This window comes from Dendrobium catenatum, unplaced genomic scaffold (assembly GCF_001605985.2).
Source record: "Dendrobium catenatum unplaced genomic scaffold, ASM160598v2 fragScaff_scaffold_1557, whole genome shotgun sequence".
Classification (NCBI taxonomy): Eukaryota; Viridiplantae; Streptophyta; class Magnoliopsida; order Asparagales; family Orchidaceae; genus Dendrobium; species Dendrobium catenatum.
In genome coordinates this window covers 4,711,761-4,726,911 of record NW_021320019.1, presented here as the reverse complement: position 1 = coordinate 4,726,911, position 15,151 = coordinate 4,711,761, and the positions used below count along the sequence as shown (strand labels likewise).

The window sequence follows — 15,151 nt, the reverse complement described above, 5'->3', positions numbered from 1 at the left end:
TGTATTGAATATGATAATTAAGAGAAAAAGCCCAAAATAATACTTTAACTATCAATAAGTGTTAAATTTAGTCATAGAGTTTCACACTGCCCCAAGTTGTTCTTTTGACTATTGGAAATTTATCTTTTTTGATACATCTGTTAAGGAAACCGTCAAATTTAATGGAAAATACCACAACTCCCTCACTAATCATAATTTGAGGGGACATTTTAGTGAAAATATCAATATAAATCAGATTTTTTATTCATGTTTGATACGAATGCTGCAATATGTTTTACTCGTAATAGGTGCAACATAAGGTTAGAATAAATCATAGATTAAAATGGAGTATCTTTGGTAATTGGCATGAGATTTATTAGGATCTCGCCGTAGATATGGTGGATTGTTAGAGGTGTTACCAATGCTCCATTGTTGTAGTTAGGTGGATTTTTGATCCATTAATGGATATGCTTAAGACTTTTGAATCTGGTAGGAATTTTTCTAGGATTAGGTTTAAGGTTCTAAAAGATTACTGAAGATAGAGTTGCCAACTCAAAGGGCCTGCCTATTAGCTCATAGGATTGGCCCATAATTAGCATTATTAGACTCTATTGAGTAGGTTAAGGGGATTAAATTAGTCATAAAATAAAAGCAAAGCTATCCTCTGGGAAAGGTGTCTATGATTCATCCAGATGGCATTCATTACTTTAGTGCTTACTTTGATTCCTTTTAATTATTCTTTCTTATAGATTACTAGTTGGGTTATCATTAATATTGATAATATTAGAAGAAATTTTCTGGAAAGCTATAAGTTGAAGCCTTCTTCTAAAGTATTTTAGAATTTCTTTTAGGGAGAATTTTTTTTTCGTAAAACTTCTTCAAATCATCTTAGGTCATAAATACAAGCAAAGCTATCCTCTTGGAAAGGTGTTTATGATTTATCCAGACGGAATTCATTACTTTAGTCATTTAGTGCTTACTTTGATTCCTTGTAATTATTTTTTCTTATGGATTACTAGTTGGGTTATCATAAATATCGATAATATTAGAAGAAATTTTCTGGAAAGCTATAAGGTGAATGCTAAATCTTGTGAAGCGGAATATCATCTGTAGACCTAAAGTCAAAGATGATCTTAGTATTGAGATTTCTGTATGATGAATGTTTCTCATCTTAATAAATGGATTTGGAGTAATAGTACATGTATACTGAATATATAAGTAAAGTAGAATGTTCGGCTTGGTGATCCCCTGGTTTTGATAGATTCAGCATTGTGTGCCTTTAACTAGGATTTATTGGTTCTTTTGTTATTCTTATGATGGTTTAATCATAATATAAATAAGGGTTTTTCTCTAAAATTGATTATTGAAGCGCCAATGATTATAGAAAAAAATTCTTCTTGGATGTCATATCCATTGTTCTAAGTGTGATGCTTGAGAAAGAACTGATGAATTCGAGCTTCTACGATTTAATTCTAATTCCTTTTCATTATTCATTTTGTCTTTTCATGTATTTAGTCTTTTCTATATGCACTGTTACTGTTTATGGTGCATGATTGGATTACAACTTGAATTTCCCTTGTGTGAATTTTATAAAGCATTTGCGCGTATTTTATATCATTTATTGTCCAAAAAATTCTGTTCCATGATAACTTTGACAAATCTAGGATTATGAGGATTACACGGCATTTTTTATTTATCTTCTATTGTGCTTTGGTAAATCAAATAATGTTTTTTTTTAGAAGTACATAATTACTTCACTGATGAAGTAAAATAAAAAATATTTTCTATTAGTTTGCTTCCTGTCAGTTGTTGCACGCTAATTCATGCTTGTAATTTTGCACCATAACTAAGAAAAAAAATTATATAGGATTGCATTTTCCCTAAATCTTTAAAATGAGTTGCTATCAAAAGACAACGCGATTCAAGTTATCATGGCATTTGCGTGAGTATCCTTCTCTTCTTTCTTTATTTAGAACTTGTTTTTCTTCTGAGTTTGCATCATTGTTAACTTATTAAATGTTTGTAACTGCTTCTTTGGCATCCTTTTTCCTGCTACTTGTTCTTCAGTATGTTGTAACCTGCAGCCTTTTCTAATGAAAGTCTCTAGGTGGATCTGAAAAAGTTTCCCTTGGTGATATGCTGGATGATTTTCTTCAACAAAGATTTGGGGTGGATACATATGAGCGAATTGAGACCGGCATGATCATGGCAAAAAAGGTTGCTGCTCTGAAGAAGTTTAATAACAAGGAAAGTGGGAGATTTGCATTTCTTATTGAAAAGCGCGCTTGCCTGCCAAGTGTCAAGCTCCTTTCAGTTGATGCCATTATTCTATTTAATAGCGATTGGAATCCTTTGAATGACCTAAGATCATTACATAAAATAACAGTAGAATCTCAAAATAATTTTATCAGGGTTTTTCGTTTTTATACATCTTATACAGTAGAAGAGAAACTTCTGATGCTTGCAAAAGAAGATATTATTCTTGATAGCAGTATTGAGAGTATAAGTCGTAGCGTTACCCATATGCTGCTTGGTTGGGGCTCCTGCTATCTATTTCAGTTGCTTGATCGGTTGCATGCGAATTCCAGCCCAATTGGTATTTCGGAACCTTCATTTGAGAAATTATGTTTAAGTGATGTGATTTTGGAAATTCTAACACTGTTGCCTGGAAAAACTGAAACAAGCAAACCTGTCAGTTGCTCTATCCTCATGAAGGCTCCACTGAGTGGAGAAACATATTCAAGAGATAGCGTCTTGTTGGGTGAGAAGGAAGGCATCTCCTTACCCGATAAAGATCTTCCCAGTTTCTGGTCAGGGCTGTTGGAGGATAGACATCGTAAATGGATGTATACATCTGAACATTCACAAAGAATTCGTAGAAGGATTCAGAATGCAGATGGATTGGAAAATCAAGCAGTGGAGTCCGATGAAGTTAAAATTAAGCGGCGAAAAATCAGCAGTATTGTTGACTCTTGCATTTTACCTGAATTCTCTCAAGAAAAGGGGGATACGCGAAAAGGTATGGTTGTAATTGTTTGATTAACGCTTCACTGGCATCTTAATAAGCAAGAGCAATTAACCTAATATGCATGTGTCAATTAATTCAAATCCACAATCAAACCCAACTCTCTCCTTCGCCAACCTCCGAAAAAAAAAAAATATTCCATCCAATCCCAGTCCTGACTCTTCCACTCTTGCATCATCTTCAAACCCAACCATTTACCTTAAGAAACTCCCACCATGTTATTTTTTTCTTCTAACAAATTTATTATTCACATGCGTTTTACATTCATATTGATATTTCAGAAATCCACGAAACTTAAATTATTTGAATCCGTAGGTGGCGAACAAAAGCTTGAAGACCAAAGGAATCTTCTTATTTTGCTTGTGCCAGAGTTGTCAGATTTGTGTGACATTCTTGCACTGCCGGTATGCGCTCTACGGTCATTGTTCTTAAGAGAGCATCTCATACTTTGAATTATTTCCTTTTTAGCTTCAAATGGAAAGCTGAGTTGGCAATTTGTTTAATTGAAACACTTCTATTTTTATCACTTTTTCTGGGACTTCTATGGTCATTATTGCGTAACTTTGTCAAATAAAATGCAATCTATTATTCTAAGACTTGAACTTATAAATAGCGAACTCCTTACAAAGCTAAGTCAATTGAAAGTCTCACATAAACAACCAGGTAAAAAAACACCCAATTAAAAAAATTATATATTCTTTTAAACTGCAAAAACATGGAAGTCTAAAATTTAGTTGCAGCATCATTCCTCCAGATTAAGGAAGAAAACATATTTTACCTGCACAGGAAACAAAATCACAAATAAGAGCTAGTGTTGTGAAAAAGAAAATGAGAAACTAATCTGGACAGCATTACATTTCTGAACAACTAATTACTATTTACTGACAATCAGAGGAAAAGAAATAGAAAGCAGGAAAACACAAAAGAAGTTACATAGCTATATTTGAAGTTCTTTTGACCACTTGTTGATCGTGCGTTTTTAGGTACATATTTCCTTGCATTCTTCATTTTTTAAGATGGTACTTTGAGGGTGATAAATGAGAGAATAATTTATTTTTAGATGAATCGTTTTAGGACTTAAATGTCTAGGCAATATTAAATGAGAAATTGCATGCTTTTAGGTGATAGCAATATTAAATATTACACTTGCAGTGATTTAAACAATGAAAGAAAATAAGAGAGGGGTGGAACTAACTTAGGTCAAGTCACACAACTAGAAGTTAAGAACACAAAGTAATTAATTATTCAAGTCTAGCATACATGAAGGATTTTCAAGAAATCCCTAAATTAACAACAAGATTAGTTACTACGAAAGAGATCTCTCACCCAACTCTTAATAAATTTGGCTTGCAGAGAAAGCCTTCATGACCCTTAAGATGCCACAATCAAGGGTGAGTAAGTAGATAAAAGAGCAAGGGGAAGAGTTTACCCAAAGGAAGAAGATACGAAGTTCCAGTGTGGTCGTTTTGGGTGCCAACAACAAGAGGACAACAACAAGAACCTTCTAGATGTTGTTGGACAACTCCTTTGCAAGTTCTGGAAGGTGGGCAGTAAATTATGTGCTGAAGACTTTGGACAACAATCTGGAACCAATGTTTAAAATTGCGTAATCGGGTATTTAGGTGTTTTTCGTTCGTGAGGCGAGACGTAAGCCTAAAGGCATTTTGAGGCGTAAGCCTCAAAATCAAAAAATTGCGTAAACATAAAATGATAAATTGTGTATATACTAATAAGTAAGTAATATATAAAATATAAAAATGCACAATATATGAAGTGAAATTAAAATATCCCAATAATAAGACAACATGAAATATAGTTCAACTCAAACTCCATCTTTCCCAAATCACAGTATTCTTTTCATTAACATATAATTCTAAAAATAAATAGTAATGACATATCACATAAGAACTCGTAAGTCATAAGCACTGTCATCACTAAGGGGGTCTTCATTCAAATCATAATTATGATGAATTACTCTCTCTCCTTCCTCCTCTCCTATAGAGTCCAATGTCTCCCAATCAGCTCCTTCCTTAATATCAGCTATCTTCCTATTCTCTAAATATTTTTGAACAATTATGCTTCACTTATTCTATATTAAGAAAACTTATATAATGCATGCACTCATGAAGAAGCAGATGATAGGAAGTACTTGTATTCACAAGCAAACCTAGCCAAAATTAAGTACCAAATCACGAAAATTGTTGTTTTCAGATTTAAAACAGCCGAAAACAGTGGGGAATTAGAGGAAAACTGTAGGAAAACTCAAAGTACGACTTGTAGTCCACTAGATGATGAATAAAATAGCAAGATACAATTGATCCTCAATTCGAGAGGATCGATCTCTCCCAAATCTCTAGACGCCGCTAAAGCCCAAAGAAAACCTAAATCTAAGAGATCTCAAATTTCAGCCAAATTCAAGATACTCAAACCCTAGCAAAATCAACTATTTAATGCATACAAATCAAAAGGAATTCCCTAAACAGTCCCTACATTCAAATTTCTCTCTGAAACCCCCCAAAAATCCTTCCTAAAACGCCATGTTTGAGCTGTCGGCCCGCCCGATCTCCGCAGGAGGCAGAGATCTCGCCTCGGTTGCGAATTGCCGGTCCCGTGCGGACCAGCTGGACTGGTCTAACAGCAGACTAACACGAACAACTATTATTAAAGATGATGAATACAATAATATACCGGTCTGTCGGGGGTCCAAGGGGCGTTGCCCCCTGGTGGGGTTCAACCTGACCGGTCAAGTCGAGGGGTCAAGGGGCTACGCCCCTGCGGGGGTTTCCAGGGGCAGCACCCCTTGAACAATTTTTTATTGTAAGAGTAATTTTGAAGTTCTGCTTGTTTTCAAAGTTCGTAAGTTCTTTGTATGAAAAGATACCGATCAGTACTGAGCATGTACTTAGCGGTACCGAGCATGTACTGAGCGGTACCGAGCATGTACCTAGCTTTTTTTTTAGAGGCGGACGCCTCTCAAACGTGAGGCGAGGCAAGCCTTGAGGCGCCTCAGTAAACTTGAGGCTTACGCCTCAAATCCTGAACTCATTGCGTGGGCTTTGAGGCTTAAAGGAGCGAAATTGCGCTAAGGCGCGCCTCTTATTGTGCAATTTTAAACCATGTCTGGAACTTCTGGGCAGCTCACAGCGGGTCTCCGGTTGTTGGGACAACAAGTACCCATGGATGAAATTCCAATACAATAATTTGTTATATCTAGGAAATCTGGACAAAAATGGACTAATTGGAAATCCCTTGGGATTAATGGTGGGGAGGGGAATTAGAAGAGTTAATTCCAAGGGGAGATGTAGGGGTGGTGAGGGGTCGGTCTTGGAGGAAGGGGAGGGAACGTGGTTTCAGATTTTGTGTGGGTTGGCAAGGGATCAAGGCAATTTCAAAAGAAATTATGAACTTTTAGTTTCAGATTTGAGTTTTGGAGGGAGAGAGAAGTTTGAATTTTAAACTCCTCTAATTAGGGCTAGAGAAGGGCGACACACTTTAATGGGGCAGGGATTTGATTGGGGAGCATTAATGGAAAGAGTTAATTAAGAGAGAGAGGAGGGGGGGGGGGGGGCATTGAACTTGGAATTGGATTTAAATCTAAATCAATTTTATAGATGTCATTTTATCTACCACTTGTGAGATCAAATGAACAATATCGTGAAGTTCCTTAGACTTATTTTCCTCAGTCCTTCCTGTTTCTGTATCAGGCCTAGATGACTGACCAGTCATTCTTTCTGGCAACTCCTCAAACATAATTATCTGTATGCATAGAAATAATTCATATAATACATATATTCATATTAATAAACATGGTCATAAGCATGTTATGCACATGTACTATTGTACTAAAATGTTTTGCATACTTCCATTAAAACTTGATTCAACTTGATTCAACCTATAGCTCTGTATATATCAGATTCATTCATAATATCTCATCATACTTCATGATCTAACTCCGATTATGCTTCCATTTGATTTTAATTAAGCTCTGATACCAATTTCTGTCACACCCCAGTTTGGCTTACTCTCTAACAAACAAACTAGAGTATAACATAGAAGGAAATAAATCTAACTAGGCTCTCTTAACATGTCAACCTATCAACTCCGAACATCATAATGGAAGCATATAATGTACTTTACTGAACATCAACAGAATTAAAATAAATATAGAGCTCTACTCACACTTTTGAAATTTACTTACATACCAAAAGATCTATACAGCTATCCTTCAGATCTCCTCTAAGATCCCTTTGTACATCAAAACATATATACACAAAAAAGGAACGGTCACCTCTTTCTCGCCTAGCGCCCTACGGGCTCCTTTCCCTTACCTGCAGTATAACCACTACAAATGAGCTATGGCTCAATGAAATACACAAGCAATGTATAAAAAATAATAATAGCGTAACCTTGAACCGAGTCTGAAATGAGCATACAAAAGTGACGACTCCAGTGATCACAATAATCGTTAGCTAAATAATGGTAAATAATATTCACATCATTTCATCATGTACAAATTCTCTGAAATATGGGCATCAGTGTAACCCATTTCCTAAGCAATGATACATGAAAAACTTATGTATAATCTGACATGTCACTGAGAGACAAGTCTATAAGCAACTTTCTTCTATCTACAATTTCAAAAGTCCAATAAACCTAGGACTCAAATGTCTCCCTTACCAAATCTAGCTATACCCTTCATAGGTTTAACCTTCAAAAATACAAAGTCAGCCACTTCAAACTCTTAACTGCTCTGTGCTTGCTCATAACTTTTTTTGGCGTCCGAGCAGCCTTTAATCCTGTCTCTGATTAATCTGATTTTCTGGTGCTTCCTCCACCAGTTCTGGGCCCATTAATTGTCTTCTCCTTCCTCAACCCAAGTTTAAGGTTCTGCACTTCCTACACATAAAGTTCCTTCATGGTGCCATTTGTATACTGGATTGGTAACTATTGTGTAGGCAAATTCTATCAACGGTATGGTTTCTTCCCAGCTCTTTTTTGAAATCCAAAACACATAATCTCAACAGGCTTCCAATACCTGAATGTTCTTTCAGATTGGCCATCAGTCTGAGGATGAAAAGCTGTACTGAAATGTAGATTGTGTTCTCAAGCTTTCTTGAATATTCTTCCACAGCCTCGAGGTAAAATCGACCATCTCTTCTGAGACAATGACTTTTGGAAAATACTATTATCAAACCATATTCTTTATATTAGACGTGCCAATTTGGCTACTGAATCAGTTTTCTTAATAGTAAAAGTGAGCTGATTTAGTTAATCTATCAAATAAAACCAAATATTGTCATGTCCCGTCTGGATCTGGGAATCCCATCACAAAATCTATTGCAAATTTCTTCCACTTCCAATCATGGATATGTAGTGATTGTAGTACTCCACTAGGCTCTTTGATGTTCTGCTTTCACAATTTGACATGCTTTACACTTAGCTACATAATCAGCAACATCTTCTTCATACTCGGCCACCAGAATATTACTTTAAGTTATTATACATCTTAGTACGCCTGGGTATAATATCCTGCTAGTCCAAGAAAACTACGAACCTCTGTAACACTCTTTGGTGTAGGCCATTCCAAAATTGCTTTTACTTTCTGAGGGTCTACAGAAATTCCTTCACCACTGATAATATGCCGCCCCAAGAAAGGAATACTTCTTAGCCAAAATTCACATTTTAAATATTTTGCATACAATCTATTTTTCCTCAGTGTCTCCAAAACTATTTTTAAATGTTCGGCATGCTCTTTGTCAGTCTTGGAGTATATCAGAATGTCATCAATAAAAATAATCACAAACCTATCTATGTAGTCTTTGAAAATCCGATTCATCATATCCATAAAGATGGCAGGAGCATTTGTCAACCCAAAAGGCATAACTCTAAACTCAAAGTGACCATACCTAGTCCCATAAGCTGTCTTACTGACATCTGCTTCTTTAACCCTCACTTGATGATATCCTGATCTTAAATCAATTCTGGAAAATACAGTGGCATCGGCCAACTGATCAAATAAGTCATCTATGCGGGGTAGTGGATATTTGTTCTTGATTGTCACTTTGTTCAGCTCTCTATAGTCAATGCACATTCTGATGGATCCAGCTTTCTTCTTAACAAAAAGTACAGGTGCACTCCAAGGGGAATGACTAGCCCTGATAAATCCTTTATCCATCAATTCTTGTAACTGAGTTTTTAGCTCCTGCAATTCTTTTGGGGCCATCCTATAAGGAGATTTATAGATTGCTGATGTTCCTGGTTGTAATTCTATACCAAATTCAATTTCTCTTTCAGGCGGTAATCCAGGTAATTCCTCTGGAAATACATTTGAAAATTCAGAGACAACTGGAACATTCTGTAAAGCTTGAACATCTTTATTTAAAACCTCCATTTTGGTTAAGAATACTAACTCACCCCTCCTTAAATATTTACCCATCTTCATTGCACTAATAAGAGATGATGTTGCATTATTCTCACCGGGGAAATAAAATGTCTTCACATTTGGTAAATTAAATTTTATTCTTTTCTTCCAACATTCAATTGTAGCGAAATATTTAACTAACCAATTCACTCCCAAGATGATGTCAAACATCTTAATAGGCATTATAATCAATTATGTTGGAAATTTATAACCCTGAATATTCAAATTTATAAGACATCCTATTAGCAGGCAAACTATTCCCCGTTGGCATCTTAACAGATAAAGTAGGTGTAAAACCTGCAGTCTCAACAGATAAATCCACACAAAATTCTTCAGAAATAAATGAATGAGATGTACCAGAATAAAAAAGAACTCTGTCAAACTTATTAGCAATCAAAAGTATAACTGTCACCACCTCCTCTGAATCTTTGGCCTCTTGGGGTGTAATGGCAAACACTCTAGCTTTCACAGGTGGGTTGCTTTTAACATCTGATGCTTCCCCTTTTAACTGAACTGGTGGTCTTCCTTGTATTATTGGCCTTCCTTGGGATTGAGTTTTTCCTGTCTGATTGCCTTCTAGATATCTCTTATGTTGTGCCTGTTCTTGGTACCCCTGATATCCCTATGGTCTGATATTGATTCTTCTTTCTTGAGGGCAGTCTACCTTGCGATGACCCAACTCACCACATATGAAACATCGGCCAGATCCCACCAAACACTGACCAAAATGTCGCTTCCCACACTGCTCGCACAAATGATTTTCAAGCTGACTCTGTTTTTGCTTATCCTCCAACTTTGGCTTCTTATTTTTGAATCGATCATCCCTTTCGAATATCTTCCTTTTGCCTATTGGTTGTTGCTCCAGACTATGCTTAGAAAAATTAAGCTCATTTTCTATTCTCCTAGCTCTCTCCACTAAGACTGAGAATTCATTGATATCAAAAGACGCCAATGCAAGTCGTAGCTGATCCTTCAGGCCTCTCAAAAATCTGTGACACTTCTCCTCCTGGGTGCTGACATAATGTGGCGCATAGTGGGACAAAGATGTGAACTCTGCTTCATATTGCATAACTGTCTTGGAACCCTGAGTCAAATTGAAGAATTTGTCTTGTAGAACTAATCTGGCTGAAGGAGGAATAAACCAATCCCTGAAAACCTTCACAAAATCATCCCATTGTATACTAGTAATAGGCATCTGCCCAAATTTTTCTCTATGTTGTGCCTGCCACCATCTTTCTGCTTCTCCTTCTAGCACAAATGTAGCCAATGGTACCTTTCTGTTTTCAGGACATATCATACCATCTAGAATCTTTCCAATCTTCAACAACCAGTCGTCTGCCACTGTTGGATCACTTGCACCTTTAAATGCTGGCGGTTTAAAAGTTTGAAATAATTTTAGATGTCGATCCACTTCACTATCATTTTCAGATCTGGATCCACCACTAGTAGAAGATTTCTCCATAGATGTCATTTTATCTACCACTTGTGAGATCAAATGAACAATATCATGAAGTTCCTTGGACTTATTTTCCTCAGTCCTTCCTGTTTCTGTATCAGGCCTAGATGACTGACCAGTCATTCTTTCTGGCAACTCCTCAAACATAATTATCTGTATGCATAGAAATAATTCATATAATACATATATTCATATTAATAAACAAGGTCATAAGCATGTTATGCACATGTACTATTGTACTAAAATGTTTTGCATACTTCCATTAAAACTTGATTTACATTATAATATAGATATTCTTAATTCCACTAACTCTTGCATTCCACTAAGCTGTAATGCTAACCGTTGGATGGACTAAGGAAAAGATCAGCCAATGCATGCTAACCTAAGTGGAATCCTGGAATTTAGAATCTGAATTGCATTAATTCTTCATATATATAATACGTGGATTTGACTCAACTGTTTAAATCATAATAAGTTAATTATAAACAGTTAAATACATTAGTTGTACCATTAGTACAATTTATTAAATTAGATAATTAGATTACTATTCTATGCATACTTCCACACGTCAAACTAGTTGATTTTATATATATATATTTTTTTTAAAAGTAGAAATTTAATAAAAATCAATATACATTATAGAGAAAGTATATACTATACATTTATTTCGAATATTCGGGTATTATATTTTGTTTCTAAATATTTACAGGGTGTGAGTACTTTTTTTATTCTGTTTTGTATGGTTGCAGCTTACTGAGCACATGATAGCAAAGTACTACTCTCAATATATCTTTCGTGAAGTTTATATGATACTGATTGGTGTACCTCCCTTTGGAGTTGAAAAGGTTCTCCAGCAGCATCTTTTGTTCAAGATCCTACTCGTGGTTCTATAATGGAGGATGTCCGAGATTTGGACAGGTTATATGCACCACTTCTAGGCATCTTTTTTTTGTTTCTTTGAGTTTATACGTGAATGAAACTTTGTCCTTTTTAGCACTTGGAAGAATTATTGATAGAAAGTGGATGCAATTTTCTCGAAAATCACGCGAAATGGACAATTAAGAAAATTTGAAGAATACACAACTATTTTTATTATAAAGATATATGAAAAGAAAATAGCAGATAATATTGGATCTTCAATTGAAGAGGAAATTGGCTCTCCAATTCCTAGCACGCTGCTAGAGCCAAATAACCTAAGTATAGAACTTAAATTCAGCAAACTTCAAAAAAATAATTGAAATTACCTATTGTTTAGCCTTAAATAAGGCTCCCAATAATTCCCTCCCAAATCAGCCCTTTTTCCTAATTAAGTCCTTTCAATTTGAATAAAGTTAGATTATTTCCCAATTAATTCCCCTACCTTATATGAACTTTCCTAAAAAATTCCCTTAATTCCTCCTAATTTTTCCCTAAATAATTTCCTTCTTAGATTTTGAATTCAAATTAGATCTCTGGCTTAAATATTCTCTCCCAATTTGTAATTTAAGCTATTCCTAAATAATCCCCTCTTGATTAAAACCTTCATAAACAGTTGCCCTCTTGATTAATAAACTTCTTGTGATTCCTTCCCAATCAAATCAGCTATATCCCATGCAATTATTTGTTATATTCTTTTTATATTCTTTCCTGTAATCATTAAGTAGTGGAGTTTCACAAAAGAATTATTTTCTTCTTTGTCAAATTGGTAAATAGTGTCAAAATTTATGTTTGTTTGGGTTCAACAAATTTCTTTTGATGGTCTCTGCTTTTATTGAGTCTAATGCAGAGCTCTGTGCATAGAATAATACAAACTATCATAAAGCTAATCTTTGAATAGACTTGAAAGTTTAATTTTGATCTGATTGATTAAGGTATCTCCTTCTTCTTTTTTTTTAATGTGAATGAACGATATTATTGCATTTTTGTTGTTGTCAGCAATTTTTCAGTAATTTAATTTATGATTAAACTTTCAATTTTATGAAATAGTTTTACATACCTTAATATGCATGCATAATAATTTTACAACTACCGGCTGACCACTCTCTTCTCTTTTTGGTGTACCTGTTCATTTCCCAATTTTTTAGAAGTCGTGGACCTAGTGTAAGTAATGTTTTTTAACTGATTAGTATAGTCGTTCAAAAAAAGAAAAAAATGATTAAATCAATCGCTATTACTACTAAGACGTTGTTTCTCAATATTCAGTAGGGAAGTTACGAAATGCGTAGACATATAACATTTAGCCAAATAGCTCTTACTATATGAAGGTACAATAGATAAACCATTGTTGTGCAATAAATTGTTGTAGTAGTTCGATTCCTTATGCATAGTTCTACATTTTGTTAATGGATATATTCTGTGTTTATGGATCGTGCTATTGGGAAGATAGCTCCTGCGATGTGTGAACTGATAAATCTTTGGAAACTAATATGATTTGGACCTTCTTTTGTTCCTATTGAATAAAATGAAAGACATTTTCTGTCTCCCAAAATCTGAAAAAAAAAAAAGGTTTTCAGTGGTATTTGATTCTGATGGGTATCAATAGTGTAAGTAAATACATCTTTAATGCCGTGATTTTTAAACTATCACATTTTTTTCTGAGATAATGGAATCTCTTTACCATATTCATGGCTAACATTTTCCAGTAGTCAGGGTCTGTACTCATGACACCATGACGAAGGGCGCAGTGTGGCTTTCGTTTGCTGCATGAAACTTTGTGTGCCTCTGCATAAAGAAAGATGATATGTTTAGTGTAGCCTCAAACCCAAACATCTCTGGTTCATATTTAGAATCCTCCTCCATTCATATTATTTAGCACTAAATTTGGTGTTTATTCTATTTTGTATATCTTTTTGTACATCTTATCATGTTTACCCTCATCCATTTCGCAGTTAATTCTATGTGCCCACCATTAGATTTTTAAAACTTCCAGACTTTTCCGTACATATACAAACAATCAAAGTCTATTTTTCTGCTGCTTTACCAGACTAAAATGATTTATCATGTAAAATAAAAGGGGAAAAATGCATCAATAGGCTGGCAGGTTTTGAATTAATTTATAATATTTAATGAAAGAAAAAAAAAAGATTAAAGCAACACCAGTTGTTGGTAAGACAGTTGATTATTTCTATAAATTATCAGCAAGACATGACGTCTTAAGAGATTCTAAGGCTTGTCACTCACGATGGTTGGGACGAAGCTTAATGTTGATTTTTTTTTTTATCTTTAACTATTGTTCAAACTTACCGCTTGTTTCCCTTCTGAAAAAAACAAATGTATGTGACAAAATAAAAAAAAATATTTGTAAACCACCCTATTTCGTGATTATAGTATAGAATATTTTTGTTGCAAGTGCCAAGAATAAAAGTGAGAGATGATCTAAAAAATGCACTTCTTTTTAACGCAATTTTATGCAAATTGATGCTAATTTGTTGTAAATTTGCGGATTCTTGTTGCAAAGATTAATATTATTTGATGAATTTTTCTTATTTTTGCATGATTTTGAAACATTTTAATATTTTGTATTCTCTCAGGATCATGAAGAAACAGCTGATATAGATGTTGTAAGATTCAAAATTTGGATGAAAAAAATGGTTGAAGAAAAATTTGAAACCTCTTCATAGGTAGCTACCGGACCAACACGAAAGTAAATTTATTCTTTTTCTTCATCCTTGTCGATTGAAAATATCTCATGGACAAATCACTCATATCTCAACTCTTATATATCCAATACTTATAATGATTGCCTACATAGGTTTAAATGATGGTTGATGTATTGTTGCTCCCTTTAATCTCCTCGATGAGGTGTTGATCTGTGTGTTAAGCCATGATACTAGTTCGAATGCTAATAATGGCTGGATCTTGTAGGTTGGATGGTGGGATGTTCTGTGATTATATATGGATGTTGATGGCTTATAAAGTAAGATTTGTTCGGATCAGCCAATTTAGGGTTCAAGTTGGCCGCTTGGGGTGGGGACGAGAAACTACAATCAAAATTACAGTGGTAAATGAAGGATTCACCAAAATATCATCAAGATAGAAAGAGCCACATGCCACTTCTAAAGCTTCAGGAGATGAAGCTCTAACCAAAAAAATCAAGGAGAGAACACAGCCACTAAATTCTTCAAAATAACACTTTAAGCAAGCAACAATTCAATTTATTTTTTCATTGATATTTATGGTTTATATAAACTTGTATTGTATAGTGTAATTACAAAGAACAACCTAAGCTAGAATTAAGCAGTACCTAATCAATACGTAGCCCATAACATAATATTTGATTTCTAATCAATGA

The 15,151-nt window shown here is 34.7% G+C and overlaps 1 protein-coding gene across 7 annotated transcripts in view; it reads left to right on the top strand.

Annotated features, from left to right (window-relative positions):
• LOC110111166 overlaps positions 1-15,151 on the top strand; it is a 117,511-nt gene that overhangs the window by 50,455 nt on the left and 51,905 nt on the right. For all 7 annotated transcript variants that reach the window (XM_020842921.2, XM_020842920.2, XM_020842919.2 and 4 more), the window contains 2 exons: positions 2,080-2,998; positions 3,320-3,408. In XM_020842921.2, coding sequence (XP_020698580.1) covers positions 2,080-2,998; positions 3,320-3,408 — 1,008 coding nt within the window. The remainder of the gene's footprint in view (positions 1-2,079; positions 2,999-3,319; positions 3,409-15,151) is intronic.